Source organism: Canis aureus, chromosome 34 (assembly GCF_053574225.1).
Source record: "Canis aureus isolate CA01 chromosome 34, VMU_Caureus_v.1.0, whole genome shotgun sequence".
NCBI lineage: Eukaryota > Metazoa > Chordata > Mammalia > Carnivora > Canidae > Canis > Canis aureus.
The window spans coordinates 17995314-18018499 of NC_135644.1; the positions used below are offsets into that span (position 1 = coordinate 17995314).

At 39.0% G+C, this 23186-nt stretch overlaps 1 protein-coding gene across 11 annotated transcripts in view; it reads left to right on the forward strand.

Annotated features, from left to right (window-relative positions):
• STK39 (serine/threonine kinase 39) overlaps window positions 1-12979 on the forward strand; it is a 316325-nt gene extending 303346 nt beyond the window's left edge. For all 11 annotated transcript variants that reach the window (XM_077883571.1, XM_077883578.1, XM_077883573.1 and 8 more), the window contains one exon: window positions 11453-12979. In XM_077883571.1, coding sequence (XP_077739697.1) covers window positions 11453-11527 — 75 coding nt within the window. In that variant the 3' untranslated portion in view covers window positions 11528-12979. The remainder of the gene's footprint in view (window positions 1-11452) is intronic.
• The last annotated feature ends 10207 nt before the right edge of the window (window positions 12980-23186 follow it).

Below are 23186 nucleotides of genomic sequence, written 5' to 3' on the forward strand. Positions count from 1 at the left end.
AGAGGTTAAAGCTTTCCTGCTGGCTTATCCCCACACACGCCAAACTTGCTGCCTGTGAAACAGGAATGGCAACCCTGGCCCCTTCCTATTACTCAAGGTCTTACAGAAACACCTACTGTGTCCTCTCTAAACAGTAGGGATAAGGTCAGACTCCCATCTCCTGCTCGAACCAGTTTATTCCTTCTGCGGATTCTCTCGCTTGACTCTGTCCTCTTCTCTCCAGCCCCATTTCTAGTGGGATCCTCTCATCTTCCCACCCCGATCTTCCTGCCTCAGTTTACCAGTGCCCTGCTCCATTCACCACACTGTGGCTGTAGCCAGAGTACTTACTACTTCTATGTTGCGGAATGCTCCGGATACTTGAGTGGTTCTCCATGGCCCTCTCCTAAAACTCAGCCCCCTGACCAGATCTCCCTTTCGGGCTCCTGCTTTATTACCCTTCTATATCTCGCCTCATTCTCTCCGCTCTCATTGTCCGTCTCCTCCCACTTCTGTCTGCTGGCCCTTTGTAACTGCTTCCACTCTCTTCCTGAAATATCCTTCCAGCTTCTCCAGGCTGCTGCTTTGGCTCCTCAACACCTAGGCATGTTCCAACTTTCTGCTTACCTTTCACTTTCTCCAGGAAGCCTTCTGTGACGTCCTCTGTTCTCCCCACCACAAATTCACATCTCTAAGGAGTCTAGAGGCTTCAGGGGTCAGAGGCTTCTGTCTTGGACTCCCAATGCCTAGCACGGTGGCTGGCACACAGCAGGGGCTTGATAATTAAAATAAACCTCGTTTAGAAAAGCTCCAGCCATCATTTTTTTTTCCTTGACATTTATTTTACTCCCTGTAAAATAATTAGGATGGTGACTTGTGCCTCATGCCCTCTTTTTACAGTCCCTTAAAATTCCTTGGCCTTGCCTGCAGAAATAACAAGGATTACTTTCCCAGGCATCCACTATTTGCTAGACAGTGCACAAGGGGCTTTACACACTTCATCTCAGTTAATTTAATCCTTAGGATCCCACAAGATGGTGATGTCATTAGGTTTATTTTATGTCCTGGGAATCCAAGACTCTGTGGGGCTAACTTGCCCAGGATCCTACACTGTAGATGCTACAAATTCAACTCCGGTCTAGCATCACAGCCCATATTCACAGTAACCGTTCATTCTGAGAGGCAGGGCCCTGTAGCTCTGTGGTTTTATGGTTTTCTGTTTCCTTGTGGATTCTTCCTTTTGGATGACTGGATCCGTGGACAGTGGTTGAGATGGATTCTCTCCTGTACTTTAAGCAGACTGAATAGTATTGGCCCATCTGGCACAGGAGTCCTGAGGAGAACCCATGCAAGTCCACCGTGCCTCTGATAGCTTGAGAATGTAGTAATGTGGCATTCCCAGAAGAAGGAAATTAATGGCCTTTTCCCAAAAGATAGCTAAAGATATTAAAGCCAGACTCAAGAGTGACCTCCTGTTTCCGTAACTTCACTCTCTTTCTAGCCCTCGTTAAACCTGAGGGGGTTTCTTTGTTGTTATCTGTTGCCAGCCAGCTTGAGATCCACTTGATAGAGCTCATTTGAACTGCTTCTTGGCCTAATCTTCTTTAGAACACCGACATCCTGGTTGAACCACAGAGATTTAAATGCATTTGCCTTTGTTCTTGAGTTTGGCTATTTTCTTGAAGAATAAAAGAAAGTATTTCAGAAGCATTTTTTCCTGACAAACTACTGCTTCTCCTGGTCCTTTTATCTCTCAGCTGTTTATCATTTTTATCTCAGAGTTTGCTTTGCTTCCTAAAGGAGAATGGCACGGGCCTGAAAACTGTCTGAAGAACACAATTGTATCTTGGTACAGTGGTTCTTTTCTCACAGAAGAGTGGTTTACTCCAGGGGATGGTTGAGGCACTTTACAAAATTACTGCTGTCTGGGTCCTATACCAGATATCCTCATGTAATTGCTCGTGGGACCACCTGGGCTTTGGGCATTTTAAGTGTCCCCTGGTGCTTCCAGTATTTAGCCACGGCTAAGAAACATGCTGTCTGTAGATAGCTCAGTCTCCAGCCTCTCCACTTTCCCACCGCTATTCGAAACACTGGGCTCAAGTTTGAAAGGTACGCGTCCCTATAGATCTGCTTATATAAGACAAACAGTGGCCCAGGGAGCCAAGGATCTTGGTTATATCAAGAAGTGCATTTACATTTTTCCCCTGCCAATGAGATCTTTAACTTCGTTTGACCTATAATAAGTGAAGTATGATTTCCATTGTTGGCCTGGCCAGAGGCAGGGCGACCAGAAACCTTTTTTTATAGATAGCACTTCTAACAAAGTGGTTCAAGCATAAAGGGCATTTCAGCTCAAATGTAACATGCTTTGACTTCAACATCTCAGTACCGTTTATTGTCGATTGTTGTAAGCATTGCCTTGAGACAAGTCTTCTTAAATGTGTAAGGCTTTTTTTTTTTTTTTAATTTGCTACCTTGCAGTTTTTATAAAGTAATTGAGTCTTGCTGTTTTCGATGCGAAGTTTTTGAAATTGCATTAGGAAAAATACGAAATAAGATAATTCGCCCTTAGAGATAGAATACAGATTGTAAGTGCGTCTAATTAACATCCAGTTGGTACACATTTACATGAGCATTACAGATTTTAGCTACTGAAGTTAAATAACATGCATTACATATAGCAATTTCGTAAGCATTTTGGCAATTCATGACTAACGGGCCTTATTTTTAGAGGCTTTCGTCTTAGGCATAGTTGGAGGCTGCATAACTGAGGCAACATGTCCTGAAGTCCAGGTAAAGCAGAGACTAAAATGAGATTAAAACTACTTCACACCCCCTCTCCCCCCCCCACTGAAAGGAGAGGGAGGCTAAGACAGAAACCTTAAGGGAACCTATCAGTTTGAGAAGATCCAGGTAGCAGCTCTGGGTCTCCTGCTCCAGTCTGAGACCATGGTATCATCATACTGATGGTATCAGCTTCATCTGGAAACTGATAGAAATGTTAGCCTACAGAATCAGAATCTCTGGGAGGTGGGGCGCTGGAATCGGAATCTGAGAGCCACTGCTTGATAGGAAGCTTACTTGGTGCTTCACACTTTGGGAAGCATGCAGGTAGCACAGTGGTTCTCAAACTCTAACCTTTGAGTCACCCTGGGGAGCTCAAAAATCCCAGTACCCTGGCCACATCTCAGACCAATTCCATCACAACTTCTGTAGATTTTCAAATTTCCAGTGGTTCCAAAGCACACCCAGGCTTGGAGTGGAATATACTAAATCCTTTGTCGTCATCATGGCAGTCTTCATAACATCCTTACCAGAAGTAGGTTCTATCTCAATTAAAAAGCCAACTCCTCATCTGTTCAAGTTTTATTCAGTCTCATCCTCAGGTTCTCCTTCTAATTCTAGTTCTCTTGCTGTTTCCACCACATCTGCAGTTACTTCCTCCACTGAAGTGTTGAACCCCCGAAAGTCATCCAGGAGGGCTGGAAGCAATTTCTTCCAAACTCCTGTTCATGTAAGACATTTCGACCTCTTTCCAAGAATCCCTCATGTTCTTAATGGCATCTAGAAAGGTGAATTTTTCCAAAAGGTTTTCAAATTTCTTTGCCTGGATCCATCAGAGAAATCACTGTCTGTGGCAGCTAGAGCCTCATAAAATGTATTTCTTAAATAATAGGACTTGAAAGTTGAAATTACTCCTTGACCCATGAGCTGTAGAATGGATGCTGTGTTAGCAGGCATGAAAATCACATCAATCTCATTGTCCCATCTCCATCAGATCTCTTGAGGAGTACATTGTCAATGAGCAGTAATATTCTGAAGGGAATCTTTTCTGAGCAGTAGTTCTCAACAATGGGCTTCAAATATTCAGTAAATCATTTTGTAAGCAAAGGTGCTATCTATTATTCCATTTATAGACCACAGATTCTATAAATAGATCTAGCATAATTCCTAAGGGCCCTAGGAATTTTGGAATGGTAAATGAGCATTGGCTTCAACTCAGTCACCAGCTGCATTTACCCCTAACAAGAGTCAGCCTGTCCCCTTTAAAGCTTTGAACACAGGCACTGACTTCTCTATGAAAGTCCTGGGCAACATCTTATAATAGAAGGTTGTTTTGTCTACATTGAAAATCTGTTGTTTAGGGTAGGCACCTTCTGTAATTCCCTTAGCTTCTCTCCTTAAGCCTCAGGAACCAACCTCCACCAGCTTCCAACTTGTCATCTGTAGCCTCCTCACTTCTCTCAGCCTTCAGAGAATTGAAGAGAGTTAGGGCCTTGCTCTGGATTAGGCTTTGACTTATAGGAATGTGGTGGCTGGTTCGATCCTCTCTCCAGACCACTAAAACTTTCTCCGTATCAGCAATAAGACTGTTTTGCTTTCTCATCAATCATGTGTACACTGGAGTAGCCCTGTTCGTTTCCTTCAAGAACTTCTCTTTTACATTCACAGTTTGGCCTGACTGGTGCTAGAGGCCTAGCTTTTGGCCTGCCGTGACTTTCAACCTGCCTCACTAAGTTTAATCATCTCTAGCTTTTGATTTAAAGTGAGAGACCCGCAACTCTTCCTATCACTTGAACACTTAGAGGCCATTGTAGGGTCATTAATTGGCCTAATTTCAATATTGTTGAGTCTCAGGGAAACAGGAGGCTTGAGACGAAGGAGATGAGACAGGGGTATAGCCAGTGAGTGGAACAGTTAGAACACATTTATGGGTTTAAGTTCACCATCATATTTGGGCATGGTTTGTGGGCCCCAAAAGAATTGCAAAAGTAACATCGGAGATCACTGATGTCATATTACCATAACGAATACAATGAAAAACTTTTAAAAATTGTGAGAATTACTAAAATGTTACACAGACATGAAGCGAGCCAACGCTGTTGGGAAAATGACACCAATAGACTTACTTGGTACAGGATTGCCACAAACCTTCAGTTTGGAAAAAAAAAAAATCCAGGAAAAGCAATAAGGTGCAATAAAGCAAGGTATGCTTATATACTGAAGTACAGTGATTGTCTCCAGGAAAAGCTCTTGTGAGATTAACTTATAGCCTGAACTAGCCACTTTTCCCCCCATGGAACACCATTTTTACTTGGAAGAATAACTGACAAACTGGTTATTCAGACTAAGGATTTGGCAGGTATGTTTTCAAAATGAACCAAGTAAGCCTGACACTTCAAGGAAAACAACTGACAATATTTGTCATCAGTAATAAATTGCAGCACCCGAGCAGAAAAAGGATTTAGAAAACTTGCATCTGCCACTGTAAGCTTGACAACATACCACTACTTACTTTTTCTGATGAGATTAGTCATGTGTGATAGGAATGAATATGATTGGTTGACACAGAATATTGAAACACTGAGATTATATAACAAACTGTGTCAATAGAGGATCTGCATAATTCAGTGATGCTGAAAAATTATATTTGGGTAAAAGATCACTTCAAAATGCAAGATAGACCAATGGTTCCAATATAACAGAGTATGAAAGTCCAATACTGTGGTGTCAGGTTCCACAATGCAACTAACTTTTAAGAGACTCCAGTTGGCAAATCTTGGTATGGTAACAAACAATATCTACAATTACTGGAAAGACTTTTAAAATACTATTTATTCCCTTTTTCAACTATGTATTTATATGAGGCTGGATTTTCTTTATATACTCCAAGAAAAACAGCATAATATTTTGAATGCGAAAGCAATAGGAAAATCTAGCCATCTTCTCTTAAGCAAGACATTAAAGAGATTTGCAAAACATAAAGCAGTGCCACTCTTCTCAAATTTTTGTTTTGGTAAACTGTGATTATTTTTTGGTAAGATTTTATTTATGGTAGCATGTAATGAGTTTATTATTAGATTTAATGAATTAGTAAATGAATAATTTAGAAATTTCTCAGTTTTAATTTCTCATTCAGTATCGTATAACTTACATAAGCATGTTTTTAATTATTTCAATACTTTAATATTAAAATCATATTTAAAATATTTAAATTTGTTTTAATTTTTTAAATAGTCAACACAATAAATATAACCTGCAAAAAAATAAGCTTTTCCATTTTTATTTTAATTTAAGCAGTTAATAGTGTTATATCGGTTTCAGGTGTACAGTATAGTGATTCAACAATTCTGTACATCACATGGTGCTCATCACAACAAGTGCACTTCTTAATTCCCATCACCCTTCCCCCCACCCACCTCTTCTCTGGTAATCATCACTTTGTTCTCTATAATTAGGAGTCCGTTTCTTGATTTGTCTTTTTTTTCTCCCCCAGATTTGTTTTCTTATCTTTTTGTTTCTTGTCTTTGACTCATTTTACTCTAGCTCCATCCATGTTGTTGCAAATGGCAAGATTTCGTTCTTTTTTTTAGGGCTGAATAATACTCCATCGAATATACATACGATATCTTCATCTATCAGTAGATACTTGGGCTGCTTCCATATCTTGACTGTTGTGAATAATGGTGCTATAAACATTAGAGGGTATATGTATCCTTTGGAATTAGTACTTTTATATATTTCGGGTAAATACCTAGTAGTGTGATTACTGAATTGTAGGGAGCCCCCATACTGTTTTTCACAGTGGCTGCACAAGTTCGCATTCCCGTCAACAGTGCACAAGCACTTCCCTTTCTCTACATCCTCACCAACATATGTTATTTCTTGTGGTGTTGATTTTAGCCATTCTGACAGATATGAGGAAATAGCCTATTGTAGTTTTGATTTGCATTTCCCTGATGGTAAGTGATGATGCATATCTTTTCATGTGCGTGTTGGCCATCTGTAGGGCTTTGCAGAAATGTCTTTTCATGTCTTCTGCCCATTTTTTATTTGGATTATTTGGTTTTTGCATGTTGAGTTTTATACTTTTTAAAAATATGTTCTAGATACTAACCCTTTATTGGATATATTATCTGCAAATATCCCCATTTAGTAAGTTGCCTTTTACTTTTGTTTCCTTTGCTGTGCAGAAGCTTCTTATCTTGATGAAGTCCCAATAGTTTACTTTTGCTTTTATTTTTCAGGAGACAAATTTAGGAAAAGTTGCTATGGCAGATGCCAAAGAGGTTACTGCCTGTGTTCTCTTCTAGGATATTTATGGTTTGAGATCTCACATTTAAGTATTTAATCCATTTTGAATTTTTGTGTATGGCATAAGAAAGTGGCCCATTTTCTTCTTTGCACGTGGCTGTCCAGTTTTCTCAACACCTTTTGTTGAGACTTTTTCCCATTGAATATTCTTTCCTGTTTTGTTGATGATAAATTGATCATATGTTTGTGGGTTTATTTCTGTGTTTTCTATTCTGTTCCATTTATCTACAGGTCTATTTTAAAAGATTTTATTTGAGAGAGAGAGAGCACGAGAGACAAGCAGACTCCATACTAAGTGTAGATCCCAGTGTGGGGCTTGATCCTAGGACTGTGAGATCATGACCTGAGCTGAAACCAAGAGTCAGATGCTTAACTGACTGAGCCACACAGGTGCCCCTACATGTCTATTTTTGTGCCAGTTTCATACTGTTTTGATCACTGCAGCTTTGTAATTTAACTTGAAGTCCAGAATTATGATGCCTCTAGCTTTGCTTTTTTAAGATTGCTTTGGCTGTTCAGGGTCATTTGTAGCTCCACACCAACTTAAGGATTTTTTGTTCGAGTTCTGTGAAAAATGCTGGTGGTATTTTGATAGGAATTGCATTAAATGTGTAGATTGCTTTGGGTATAGACATTTTAACAGTATCTGTACTTCCAACCTGTAAGTAGAGCATATCTTTGCCTTTCTTTGTGTTGTCTTCAATTTCTTTCATCAGTATTTTATTCTTAGGTATCTTTAGTGCAATTATGAGTGGGATTTTGTCAGTTTCTCTTTATGCTGCTTCATTTTTGGTGTATAGAAATGCCACAGATTTCTGTACATGTTGTTTCCTGCAACTTTACTGAATTTATCAGTTCTAGCAGTTTTTGGTGGAGTCTTTTGGATTTTCTCTATATAGAGTCATATCATCTGCAAATAGTGAAAGTTTTTCTTCATCAATTTGGATGCCTCTTATTTTTTTGTTGTCTGATTACTGTGGCTAGGACTTCCAGTATTACGTTGAATAAAACTGGTGAGACTGGGCATCCTTGTCTTGTTCCTGACCTTAGGGGAAAAGCTCTGTTTTTTTCTCCATTAAGGATGTTAGCTGTGGGGTTTTCATAGATGGCCTTTATTATGTTAGGCATGCTTTTCCTCTAAAACTACTTTGTCGAGGGCTTTTATCATAAAGGGATGTTGTACTTTGTCAAATACTTTTTCTGTGTCCATTGAAATGATCCTATGGTTCTTATCCTTTCTCTTATTGATGTGATCAGACAAATTGATTTATGAATATTGAACCACACTTGCATCCCGGGAATAAATCCCATTTGATCATGGTGATTGGCTTTTTTCAAAAAGCATAAGCTTTTGAAGTCCTTGATAATTTTTAAGAGTCAAAAGGGTACCTGAGACCAAGAAGTTTGAGAATGTCTGCTTTTACGGGTCTCTGGTCCCTTTGCTCTAGAATCCAGAATCCTTTGCATATTGCCCTGAGTATTTTGCAGGCCACAGCGAGCAAGACAAGGACTCAGCCTTGGTTAAGATAGAGTCAGCTGGGTAGTGAGGGAAGAAGAGCCTGAATGAAAGCCAGACGGCCTGTGCCTCTGCCAGGAAACCGAATGTTCCAGTGTAGCTGCAGGAGGCAATGGCACAGAGGGTGAGAGATGGATTCCCTGTGTGATATACCCACAGTAACCACTGTTTGATCACCCACTCACATTGTAAATCCTCACTTCCATTACTCTTCACAAGAAGGATTTCAAATTTTTCTTTTAGCTCTCATTGGCTTAACCCCTAGTGGATATTTTATTTCTAGTCCTTTCAACCTCCTACCATCTCCATTGCCAAATTCCTGATGTGGTTCACATTGGCTAGTCCCTCCTTGGCGCTGCCAGGAACCATCAGTGCTCCTACGGTGTTTGTCATTTGCCTGTTAATTACTTACATTGTGTCTATTGATTTTCTTATATAAGCATAAGTACAGACACCATTACTTTATAAAGATACTCAAGTAGTATGTTCTAATTAGCTGCTTATTGTAAAGAAAAGCATTGGGGTTGACAAAGACCAAGTTTATGTACTGGTTTTTGGAGCAAAGGGCTTTTTAAAAAAAAACAAAAAACAAAAACATGGGAAACTAATCGTTTTGACAATAATTTAGCAGGAATTAGGCCAAGAAAAGATTTGTATGGTCCTTTGCTGATTAATTGCCCATTCCCAGTCACTTATCAAACTTTTCTCTCCCCACTTGTACTTACCCAATATCTGTTCTGATTTATGCACTCTGAAGAGACAGCCTGTGATGACGATCTGGGTCCCATGTGAGTGCCTGCCTGCGTATGTGGAAAAGAGAGGGAGGGGAAAAAAATAACTTTTGAATGAGGACAAATGAGAGTTTTGATGAGCAATGACTTGTTTCTAGTTCTTTTTAATTTTGAAGAAATATCAAAGTATTTGACACACTGTAAGTTAGGCAATAAATGCCCTAAAATAATCAAAATTCTATTACGGAAAAACAAGTTATCTATCATGAGCTCTTCTACTTCGAAGCCACTTTTTTTCTTGCCAGCTTTATAAAGGACACTTTTTGGTAATAACCATATCACCCTCAGTGACTTGTCTAAATTGCTTACAGTTTTTTTTAACTGAAAATTTGTACATCTTAATTCCTTTCACCTATTTTACCGATTCCCCCTGCCCCTTCCTTTCTGGCAACCACCAGTTGTTTGTTTGAAACACTCTTAAGTACAGAAAACAAACAAACATTCTTATTTATTTTGTGTTTTAGATTCCACATAGAAATGAAGTCATATGTTATTTGTCTTTTTTTGGCTAACTTTTCTTATTTAGCATAATATCCTTTAGGTCCATCCTTGTTGCAGATGGCAAGATCTTACTCCTTTTTGTGGATGAGTAATAATTCCATTGTATATATATTCCACATCATCTTTATCCATTTATCTGTAGTGGACACTTAGGTTGGTTTGATAGATATCTTGGCTACTATAAATACTGCAATAAACATAGGAGTGCACATATCCTTTCAAATTAGTGTTTTCATTTGCCTTGGGTAAATACCTAGTAGTAGAACTACTGGATCATATGCTATTTCTATTTTTAGTTTTTTGAGAACCCTCCATCCTCTTTCCCACAGTGGGTATACCAACTTGGATTCCCACCCAGCAGTGCACCATATCTATTATTTCTTGTCTTTTGATATTAGCCATTCTGACAGGTGTGAGGTGATACCTTGTTTTTTATTTACATTTCCCTAATAATTAGTGGCATTGAACATCTTTTCATGCATATGTTGGCCGTCTGTATGTCGTCTTTGGAAAAATGTCTGTTCAGGTCCTCTGCTCATTTTTTTATTGGGTTATGTGTGGGGGGTTTTGCTGTTACTGAGTTGGAGTCATTTTGGATTACTAACCCCTTATCAGGTAGAGGGTTTGGAAGTATCTTCTTCCATGCAATAGGTTGCCTTTTCATTCTGGTGTAGTGCCAGTAGTTTATCTTTGCTTTTGTTTCCCTTACCTGAGGAGACAGACATCAGCCTTACAGAGTTTCCTGGACCTAAGAGATTACCGCCTGTGTTTTTTCCTAGGATTTTTGTGGTTTTGGCCTTCAATTCACTTTGAGTTTATTTTTGTATGTTATAAGAAAGTTGCCTAGTTTCATTCTTTGCATGTAGCTGTCCAGTTTTCCAAGCACCATTTATTGAAGATACCATCTTTTCCTCATTGTTTACTCTTCCCTCTTTGTTGTAGATTAACTGACCATATAAGTATGGACTTGTTTCTGAGCTGTCATGTTCCATTGATTGATGGGTCTGTTGTTGTGCCAGTACCATACCATTTTGATTACTATAGCTCTTAGTCATCTTGAAATCTGCTATGTCCTTCTTTTTCAAGACTGCTGTTTGGAGCCAAACTATGATTATTTGTTCTAATTCTGTGAAAAATACTGTTGGTCTTTTGACAGGGATTGTACTGAGTAATATGGATATTGTAGTAACTAACTCCTCCAGTCCATGAGCATGGTATATCCATTTGTGCCTCAGCTTCTTTCATTCATGTCTTCTTGTTTTCAGAATACAGGTCTTTCACCTTTTTGGCTAAATTTATTCCTAGATATTTTCAAATTAGTGCTTCTTAATCAGTTTAAAGTAGATTTAAAATCACTTTCTTGGCAGTCAAGCCTGGAGCCTCCGGTGTTTTAACAGGAAATTTTTTGCACTTGATAGCATGATGACCAGATATGTATTCCAGTAGTCATTCAAGAGGGTGATTCCTTCTCCTGGAAGAGATGGGACACTGGCGCGGTACAAGACTGTGCCTTTGCTTGAATCTACTGGCCCTGAAGGTATCTTTTTTTGTCCCCCCTTCTTTTCAGGCTTCAGGCTGTGATGGGTCGGAGATTCCTGATGAAGTGAAGCTGATCGGGTTTGCTCAGTTGAGTGTCAGCTGATGTATGTTCCTTGACATCTCCCTGATTTGTCATGCCCCCCACTTCACAACATGCCCCTCAATCTTCCTCCCCCACCCTGCCTCCCACCCCCTCACTCCCAGTTCCCACAAAATCAGAAGATTGTGAAGAGTCTGGCTTCAATGAAATGGGATAAAAAAAGAATTTTTTTAAAACTTAACAACACTCCGAGTTCTGCTTTATTCTCTAGCAATCCACAGTATGAGAACAAGCAAATGCCACAGCTGCACGACTGTTGCTAATTTTTCCAAAAGCTATTTAATATTCTTAGCAATCAATTCGGATATCCCTTAAGTGAAAAGAATCTGAAATACACTCAGGTGGTCCTATTTATTGGCAACAAAAGGAATTTTTTCTATCAGAAGCCTATTTCTTCTTCTTTCATTGTTCTTTCTGTTCTACTTTAATTGTACATCTGACAATACTGCCTCTTTTATGTTGTATTTAGAAATTAATATACTTATAAAATTAAGATTTATTAGCCAAACTTGAATTCTAGTTTTAAAACTGACTGTGAATTTTATTTTTCATATATTTATGCATTACACACCTTAGCTATAAGAAGAAAAGTTTTTGATTATATGCTTCTTGCAGTTAATCTCTTGTTATTTAAACAAAAAATTTCAGGTCTATCTTTGGAGTATTTATAACTTTTGATTTTTGAAATGACTGAATTAGGAACTAGGATGCTTATTCTTTTGGTTTGTTTGCCTAAAAACCAATCCACAATCTGATTGTCTCTTGGGAGAGGGAGGTGCCTTGCAAACTTTCATATTAAGAATGTGCCTGAGGCTGCTTTATTCTGGAATAGTCTCAGATCTAAAATTTCCTCTACATCAAGTGGCATATGTAAGTTTTGCTTCATTGGAACGTATAGAATGCTATAGAAAATGTTGCCCTTCTATTAGACTGCTAATTATGTACCCACCTCTGATTTGACTTCTCCCTTAAGGGACAGGATTTGTTGTTCCAAAGGTGATACACTTGAAGATTTTACTTGAAATTCCGACGAATACCCAGATGGAGTGAAAAATAGAAAGGGTTTTGTGCAATGACTAAAATGCTGTTAAGTTTCAAGAATAAATACTTTCAACCCAAGTAGCCCTCTGCTTGACTATATATTATGGAATAGTAACCCTTAGGATTTTCAAAATTGGAGTCTAAACTTTCAGGGGAGGTGGGCTCCCAGGATGGTACCATTGCTCTTTCCTAGCTAACCCTAGATATGGCAGCTCTTTAATGTACTTTAAAAAGCAAATATATATTACTAAGGAAAGAAAAAGTTATTTATAATTGCCTTGTCATAATTGTTAAGGTGTTCTAGAGCCATTTGCATACAATTTAATGTAATTTCATTCCATTCTATTGTTTACACAACGATTACTCAAAGATGACTGCAAAGGTAAAAAGGAAAATAAACGTGTATTGCACAAAGCCACTGTGTCACCTTGTTTCCTTCCTCCTCCAGGTGTTACCCGCATGACTGTGGTGCTAGTTAGCACTTTCAGGCCTCCTAAGAACTAACAGTGAAAAGTGCCCTAAAGGGAACAAGGCCTCCCATTCAGTCAGAGAATCTGGTTTGACAAATATTCACACTCCATGGAGACTGACTGTTTGAATTAAAACTATACGGCTGCAGGGAACAAGAGAAAAATAATTCCTTACAACCCCTTCCTTTGAGCCCAGAGGCTTTTCCAGGGCTCTGGTTCTGACATCCAGAGCCGATTCTTTTAGTGGTTTTGTCTTTTATTTACACTGTACAACTTGGGGACAAGACCTTCATCTTTACTGATATTATATGAATATATATCAAGCCCCTCAAATTATTTTAAAATGAAATTAGGCTGAAGGGACCAGAAGAACTGGTTACAGGTATGGACATGAGGGTCAAGTCCATTCAGAGACCACACACGAGGTCCTTGCAGAACTGCTGGAAGAGCACAAAGCTTGGATCAGAGCATCTAACCCACTGGTAGCAAAGAGGTGTCCGACCGGATACAGCCCACTTCGTAACAGGTTTCTTTTTAAGGTTAGGAGGGATACATTTTTTCCTAGTACTAAAGCCTGAAATGAAATTTCTCTAGGAAATTGAATTCAGAAACTTCAAAACTCTCAAAACAATCCTACCATACACACATAGTAAGTTTTGAACCCATAGATTTTCTAGTACTTCCAGCAGATGCCCAGAAGTAGGTTATAGGATAGGAAGTGTCTGTCAGCAAGGAGCTGAGAGCCTGGGCCAAGCAGTTAGGGTAATGGGACAGGTGAAAGGCAGGAGTGCACTATATATCCTTTAGGCCATCCTCCACCACTGTTTCTCTTAAGCCAAGCTTTTGATTAAAGAGGACATGCAGCAATGCAGTGTTGCGATTCTGTCCACTGGCAAGAACCTAAACTTCACTGAACATATATTTGGTATTATCTATTTGGACAGATTCATATGCCTTGACCAATGGGTGGATTCACAACCTGTAAGTAAAATCTCTGTATCTAAATACATTAAAAAACTGTTCTGCATCCAGTGTGCTTCTATAGTGGTAAACAATATATTGTCCTTATGTGAACAAAATGGTTTTCTGTATTTGTGCCTGGGTGGCTCAGTTAGCTAAGCATCCAAATCTTGATCTCAGGTCAGGTCTTGATCTCAGGTCAGGTCTTGATCTCAGGGTCATGAGTTTAAGCCCCATGCTGGGCATGGAGCCTACTTAAAATTAAACAACTTTTAGAGACACCTATAAATTGTATGTGGTGAAATTTTACTTTTCTACAAAAAAAAAAAAAAAAAGCATCCTTGTAAAGTTCCCTCTGTGTTCCATATCATGTGCTAGTGGTACACGTGGTGGATGGCCACCTCATCTTCATGTCTGAGCAGGGTGAGGTGGTAGTCCTTAGTGGAAGACCCAAGAATTCCCTTAAAAAAAAAAATAGTCCTATGTACAATGATCGTAGCATGTAAAAATTTCACACTAGTATTTTTCAATCACACATTTCCATAATTCACCCATGGTCTATTTAGTTTTAAGCAGTATACCTCCTGGGTGAACCCTCCAAGTTAAATTACAGAATGGTGAATATGAGCCCATTCACATTGGAGGATTTCTGCCAAAAATTAGGATTTGCATTTGACAGTAAATGATCTTAGGTTGTCTTTTTTTCTTGGACGTATATTTGGTAAGAAGCTTTTGCTTAGTGAAGCCCATTTACATTGTGATAGTAAAATCATATGATCAATTTAAGAGAAAATTGTTCTCGATTCCCTAATAGCCGAGAACATGCTTCTAGCTCATCCAAACATGGCTTTATAAAGATTCCACTTAAAGGGAACTCAGATACACCTCGGTTTTTCTGAGGCACATATTTATTGTCAAATATGTTAGGCAATCCTAGCTAACAACTCTGACTCTCACCAGGATATTAAAGGGGAAGGTGTGCCATGGTGGGTGATACTAGAACATTCCCCCTCGGGGCCAGAATGTTCCAGCCTAGAACCACAGCAATGCTTTCCAGGGTTCTAAGATTCAAGAGGCTTATTACTAAGCCTAACAGCCATAAACAAGTCGCTTCGTAGTGATAATTTCCATTGTGTAGCTGCATGAGCTAAAAATTTGAATGTCATGAGTTTGATTATAAGCGAGTGGATTTTTGTTTTGTTTTTTAAGATTTGTACATGAGAGACACACAGAGAGAGGCAGAGACAGGTAGAGGGAGAAGCAGGTTCCTGTGGGGAGCCTGAGATGAGATTCCATCCCAGGACCATGACCTGAGCTAAAGGCAGATGCTTAACCACTGAGCCACCCAGGTGCCTGTGAGTATAATCTTTAAGCTGATGCAGTCTGCCTGGAGTTTGGGCTTGGGCTGTGCACTCTCAGGAATAATAACATTTTGGTGCAGACAGTGAGAACACATGTTGAAAGTGATGAAGTGGCTGACGTCCTCAGTATATCAGTTAACACCCAAACCACCACAAAAAAGGGAGTGGAGGCTGCACTCCACTGAAAAAGACAAGGCATAATAAATAGTCAAAAATATCTGTTTGCAAAATGTCCCAGGGGTTGACTCGGTGACATTTTGCAATGGGAAAAAATGCACGGTCAGAGGACAGCGATGTCCTTTTAGCTGCTGTCTTGTACATTGCCTACCAAACCTAGCCAGGGAGGTTGGGAATCTAAGAACAGCGAAGAAAAATTCACACAATTAGATTATCAGCCACTGTGCATCGTGTGCCAAACCAGCGGATGTGGTTTTTAATCGAGCATCCCCAGGTGAAAAAGCTAAGAGATACATAAAAATTGCTCCTACATGAGTTATAGCATACAAAACATCATTAGCTGAAGTTTATTGAGCCCATATAATTTAGCTCATAACTCATCAAAGGGCAGGGAATGTTATTAAAAGTTACAATCTTCTGCTATTGTTATTTGAATTTGCTACAGAATGATAAAGGGCAGTAATGGAACAATCATTCCTACAGTGTGTTTATCCCTCCTGTAGAAAACTGGCTTGAGAAGCCAAGACTTGTAATTTGTCACAGAGGAAGCTGGCCTATTGTCTACATAGAAATATTCAGTAAAATAGCAAGCACATAATCTGGGAGGAGGTGGAGGCTAGAGTGCTTCTTTACAAAACGGTCTAGACAGTACTCTGGGCCACGCTTCACCCTGATGAGCAATTTGCTACCGAACAATTCTGGCACCACTTACATGTTTTAAGTCACAAAGTTCAAAATGAACAGTGATCAGGGTAAGGATGCACACACTCAGATTTTCCACACACCTCAGTCTTTTTTCTCCTTTCTCCAAACTCTGTGGGATTCTGAAAAAGGAAACAAGAGCATCAGAACAAAGGGAGGAAGAAGAGGCACACTGAAATGCCAGCACTGTTCATGCATGTTATCAGGAAAGCCTGAATCCAGATCCAGCGCTATTTTCCTGTGCTCTAGAACACTGTATGAAGTGTGGCCACCTGTGTTATCCAGTCTGACTCACACAGATCTGTGGTGATGTTTATACGTACACGGAGTAACAAGGTAAGATCTAATCCTTACTGTGGGTTGTAGCCAGTAACTTTGAAAGCCACTGCTTTAAGCCCTTTTGAATGTTTTTTTTATTGGCCTTGCAGCCAAAAGCAGTCACTTTGCTAAGCACTTTTCATCAACTCATTTAATCTTAAACAGCTCTGTTGGTTGGGTTTTAACGCCCCACGTTAAACATGAGAGAACTAAGCCTTGGAAGGCCGAAGGTGCCCAAGGTAGCACAGTAAGTGTCAACCATGAGGCAGGAACTTGAATGAAGGTAAACCTCGTTCTAAAGCCCACACTCACAATCATAGACGACCTCCCTATATGATATAGGACACATGTTACCACACGTTTTCTCTGGACCAGGTGCTCAACCAAAGACTTCCTACCTCACTTTGTTGAAGCCTCTCAACGCCTCTGGGAAATTGGTTTCATTATCTGCAGGTTATAGATGAGGAAATAGTGGTACAGAGATATGAAGTAACTTCTCCAAGGTAGGCCAGCCAGAGCATTTCCACGTTACCCGAGAGAGCTGCCCCTCTCAGGGCAAATCCAGATTTTGTGGGGCCTGAAATTAATACAGTTTGGAGTAGGAAACTGGGCACAAAGTTATTCCTGACAAGTTAGGTACTGAGTCTTGCAAGGGGCCCTGCCCCTTATTCCTGGTAACTCCGCCACTGAGTGACAAATGTTACACTTGCTTTTCATTTTGTGATTTGTATTACAACTTCTGTGTTCGTCAGTCTTTTGTGATGTGGCTTCCAAATCCAGGAAAGTAAGTAATTTTTCCAAGATCAAAGAATGAAAGAGTTGTTTGAGAAGGGATGGTTTCAGTCGGATTCCTTTAAGTGCCTTTAACAAAATAAAGGAATCCAAACAACAACAAAAATAAACCAATTACATTCCTTAGTAATAAAATATAAAACCAAAATAGCTTCTGCTCAGGCTTCGTTGCTGTCTGTGTGACCTCACCCAGGTTGTATTTCACTCTGTGACCCATTTTTACATTGAGGGGGATTAATTAGTTGATCATTAACTTGCTTCCAATGTGAACATTCTAGGGGCCTAATTGAGAGGAGGAATGAATAAAGCGGTTGCTACTTGGCTGTACTGGTCCATCCATTCAGCTGTAACAGTTGAGCTGTTGGTGAATTGGGTTTTAGAAATTCTAATCAGTTAATTAGGATCCTTTGTTCTAGCAAAGAGTTGTACAGGGAGAGTCAGGACCAACCTACTTGAAGTTAAAAAGATGGATATGTTCATTAGCTTGATGGTAGTGATTATTGCACAATCTATATGTATATTGGTTGTACACCAGGTTGTACACCTTAAAATATTTAAAATATTTCTGGGGCTACACCCTAACCACACAGTACTTCAACAGGAGCCATTCCACCAAGCTCGCTCTTTTCCCATAGAGCTCCTATTGGAGAGGCAGGAAGTGTGTCCAGGAAAGGAGAGGCAAGGAGGGAGACACCTGACCAACCATCCTACCCATTCACACTGCCATAGGTGGGTAAAAGCAGGCACAGCGTCCCTGTTGACTCAGAAATTACATATTCCTATCATTTCTAGCATTTCTGTTTTGTAAATAGTTAATAATTAAAACTATTAAAAATAGTTGACATTATTTTTTTTAATTTTTATTTATTTATGATAGTCACATAGAGAGAGAGAGAGGCAGAGACATAGGCAGAGGGAGAAGCAGGCTCCATGCACCGGGAGCCCGACGTGGGATTCGATCCCGGGTCTCCAGGATTGCGCCCTGGGCCAAAGGCAGGCGCTAAACCGCTGCGCCACCCAGGGATCCCAATAGTTGACATTATTAAAAATAGTAAACAGAGTAACTAACTTATTTTAAGTGCTTTTCATATGTATTACCTCTGAGTCTTATTACAACTATGCAAAGCAGGGATGCCTGTGTTCAAAATACAGATAAAGGAAATGAAGTTCAGAGTTCAAAAACTTATCCAAGATCAACAGCTAGTAAAAGGCAGTACTGGAATTTGAATCCACGTGTATCTGCCTGCTATGCCAATCGTCTCCCAGTTAAATCTGCATTTTCCCTATATTATACTGTTTTTTTTTTTTATTGCCTTCTAACCAGCCAATAGGATATAAGCTTTTTACAGGAGTAGTTGTAAAGGAAACTTGGTAATGTCTGGTACAGACTCTTATTCAACATGTGTTGGAAAGTAAAATATAACTGGCAAGAAAAAAATATCCATTAGGAGACATACATTGTTAAAAACCAATGACTGCAATCAGACCAGCAAAGAAGCCAGACATAAAAATTGCAAATGGTAGTCACAGGATGATCAAGAAAAGGACAGTCTGGCAGGGTAGTAGCATTTTCAGCTGTTTCTGTGTTGGCAGCCTTTCAAACCCACACAACTACTAAATGCATTAGTATAACGAAGACTGTGATAACAGTACAGTCAGCTGTGTAAGATGAATTTAAAAGTGACAGATAAGTAGACTTGAAGTAGCAAATTGCTGAAAAGATCAGTTGAGAACCGTGAAACAGAATGATGCTTCAGTGTGGGTTAAAAGAGAAAGGGTTGACATGTCCATCACTAGAGTCACCTTGGGGATCAGTCAATTATTTCTTCCACTTCTCAGTACCAGCATGGCATAGAATAAGGTTCAGTAGTTGAACCTTACCTTGTTGAAGTATCACCTGGACAATGCTCACTTCCATAAAATTCGTCTTTGCCTCTAAATCCTTTCTGTTCTCATTTTGTATAGCTCTTTGCCCTCCATCAGGAAGATAGGAGACTTGTATGTTAAGCACTGATATAATGCTGGCCTCTATCTGGTAAACCCTGTACATTTCAGGAAGTAGGCTGGTGTTGCCTCTTAAAAAGAGTATCATCAAAGTCTGCTCCATTATTGCAAGGAGACTTAGCGATTGGTCACTGAGCTTCAGAATATTTTACAGCACAGCAATCTAGACAACCAAATCAATTAGACACTTAGAAAGCTGAACCATGGAAATAAGAGCCCTGTGACTATTCTATTAACAGCCATATTTGTAAGACTTAGAGAACTTGTGCAATAATTGAATGCTATAATTATACAATTCCCTCAAATTTAGACTTATTGAACATGTTTTTTAAAATCACAGGATTTCAGAGGTCAGTTGTTCTAATCTCCTGGCAATCTTTCTTAGGACATAGGCTTCCTAACTCCTAGCCTTGTGTTTTTTTTTGTACTATGCATAGAAAGAAATTCCCTTACTATTAAAAAAGAAATATCATACAAATAGGAGAACAGTTTTTTGAGTGAGACCAATGTTTGTGCTTCTGAAGATTTTAATCTTAGAATATATTCAATGCAGATGACCCCAAAGATACCATCCAGAGAGACAATAGGTCAGGTATAACCATATTGAGTACACAGGAGGTATTTGATATGTAAACAATGTTTCATCAAATCACCTTGAAACCCTTAGCTGCAGAAAAATGATTATTTTTCTGACAATGACTGATCCAGGGAAGCTTATCTACTCCTGTGTTCTCTGCAGAAGACAGGTAAGGCTCCATATTCATTCTTTGTCCTTGAGTTTGCAATTGATGTCTATGAGGTGGCTGTATTTGGAAAGTCAACCTCAATCGAGCCCTCTGACCAAAGCCCATTCACAATGAGGAAGGAGAAAGAGGCACTCAACGATGAGGACTTTGTCTTCAAATACATTCTTAAAAGAGCACATTTTCTCCACCTAGCTCAAAACAAGAGGATAGAGGTGTAGTTTAATAATTTTTATAGCTTCTTATGTGAATATGGAACCTTATAATACCTTGTATTGGTCTTAAGAAAATACAAACAGTCCCTGGTCTCCAGAAAAAAAAAAGAAAGAAATCTTATGTACAGATTGAGTTCTTTCTCCTTTCCCAATGCTACCGTCTACCAAGACCTACTTGCTGTCCTGGGACTAGAGTTAGAGTGCTGAGGGTCTGGTCTCTAAGTTGTCTGGTTCCCCAGCACCTCCATGATCTCTTCTTTTCCTGTACTCAACTTCAACCACACCCAACTTCCTTGTTGCTCTTTTAACCAGCACGCACTGCTTTAGTTATTTCTTTGCAGACAGGCTTCTGCCAGTTCTCCTTGGCTGATTCCCTAATTAATGAGTCAACCAAGAAATCAAAAAAGGAAATCCAAAAACACATGGAGACAAATGAAAATGAAAATACAAAGTTCCAAAATCTTTGAGATGTAGCAAAAGTGGTTCTAAGAGGGATGTTTATAAGCCCTACCTCAAGAAGTAAAAAAAAAATTCAAACAACCTGGCCTTATACTGAAAGGAGCTAGAAAAAAAAAAAAAATCAAGAGAAACCAAAACCAGTGGAGGAAGGACATAGTAAAGATTAGAGCAGAAATAAACGACATAGAAACTAAAAAAATAGATAAGATCAATGAAACAACGAATTCGTTCTTTGAAAAGATCAACAAAACTAATACACCTTTAGCTGAACTCCTAGAGTGAGAGGACTCAAAATCAGAAATGAAAGAGAAGAAATAACTGACACCAGAGAAATACAAAGAATTATAAAAGAGTATTCTGAAAAATTACATGCCAACAAATTAGACAACCTAGAAGTGGGTTCATCCCTAGAAAATATAACCTACCAAAACTGAAGCAGGAAGAAATAGAACATTTGAATGGACCAATTTCCAGCAAGGAAATTGAATTAGTAATTTTAAAAACTCCCAGTAAAAGTCCAGGACCAAATGGCTTCACAGGTGAATTCTACCGAGCATTTTTTTAAATAAATTAATTTGTTTATTGGTGTTCAATTTACCAACATACAGAATAACACCCAGTGCTCATCCCGCAAGTGTCCCCCTCAGTGCCCGTCACCCATTCACCCCCACCCCCCGCCCTCCTCCCCTTCCACCACCCCTAGTTCGTTTCCCAGAGTTAGGAGTCTTTATGTTCTGTCTCCCTTTCTGATATTTCCCACACATTTCTTCTCCCTTCCCTTATATAAAAAAGAGTTAATACCCATTTTTCTCAGACTATTCTAAACAATCGAAGCAGAAGGAAAGCTTCCAAATTCATTCTCTGAGGACAGCATTACCCTGGTACCAAAACCAGATAAAGACTACAAAGAAAAAAAAGAGAGAGAGAGAGAGAACTACAGGCCACTATCTTTGATGAACATAAATGCAAAAATCCTCAACAAAATAGTAAACCAAACCAAAGCCTTAAAAAAAAAAAAAAATCATTCACCACAATCAAGTTGAATTATTTCTGGGATGCAACAGTGATTCAGTTTTTGCAAATCAATCAGTGTGGTTCATCACATCAATGAAAGGATAAACCATATAATCATTTCAATAGATGCAGGAAAAGCTTTTGACAAAGTACAACATATATTCATGACAAACACCCTGAAAAAATAGGTTTAGAGGGAACATATCTCAATATAATAAAGGCTATATGTGAAAAACCCACAGATAAAATCATACTCAATGATGAAAAACTGAAACCTTTTTCAGTTGTCCACTTTTTCAGAATGGCCACTCTTACCAGTTCTATAACATAGTACTGGGAGTCCTAGCCACAGTAATCAGGCAACAAAAAGAAATAAAAGGCATCCAAATTGGCAAGGAAGAAGTAAAACTTTAAATATTTGCAGATGCTATGATGTTATATTTTTAAATTTTTAAAAAAGATTTTACTTTATTTATTCATGAGAGACACAGAGACACAGGCAGAGGGAGAAGCAGCCTCCTGCAGGGAGCCCAATAAGGAACTCAATCCTGGCACCCCAGGATCACACCCTGAGTCATAGGCAGATGCTCAACCACTGAGCCACTCAGGCATCCCACTATGATGCTCTATTTAGAAAACCCTAAAGACTCCACCAAAATATTACTAGAACAGATAAGTGAATTCAGTAAAGTTACAGGATACAAAAACCAATATATAGAAATCCATTGCATTTCTATATACTAATAGAGTAGCAGAAAAAGAAATTATGAAAACAATCTTATTTACAACTGCACCAAAATAAAATACCTAGGAATAAACTTAACCTCTGGGAAATGAACTAGGGGTGGTGGAAGGGGAAGAGTGTGGGGGGTGGGGGTGACTGGGTGGCGGGCACTGAGGTGGGCACTTGACGGGATGAGCACTGGGTGTTCTTCTGTATGTTGGCAAATTGAACACCAATAAAAAATAAATTTATTATTTAAAAAAAGGAATAAACTTAACCAAAGGGGTAGAAGACTGGTATTCTGAAAACTATAAAACATTAATGAAAGAAATTGAAGATGACACAAATAAATGTAAAGACATTTCACGGTCATGGGTTAGGAGAACAAATATAGTTAAGATGACCATACTACCCAAAACAATCTACAGATTTAATGCAATATATGTCAAAATACCAGCAGCATTTTTCACAGAACTAGAACAAAAAAAATCCTAAAGTTTGTATGGAACCATAAAAGACCCCAAATAGTCAAAGAAAGCTTAAGAAAAAAGAACAAAACTGGAGGTTTCACAATTCCAGACTTCAAGTTGTAGTACAAAGCTGTAATAATCAAAATAGTATGATAATAGCACAAAAATAGATCAATGGAGAATAGAGAGGTTATTTACAAATAAAAAATATT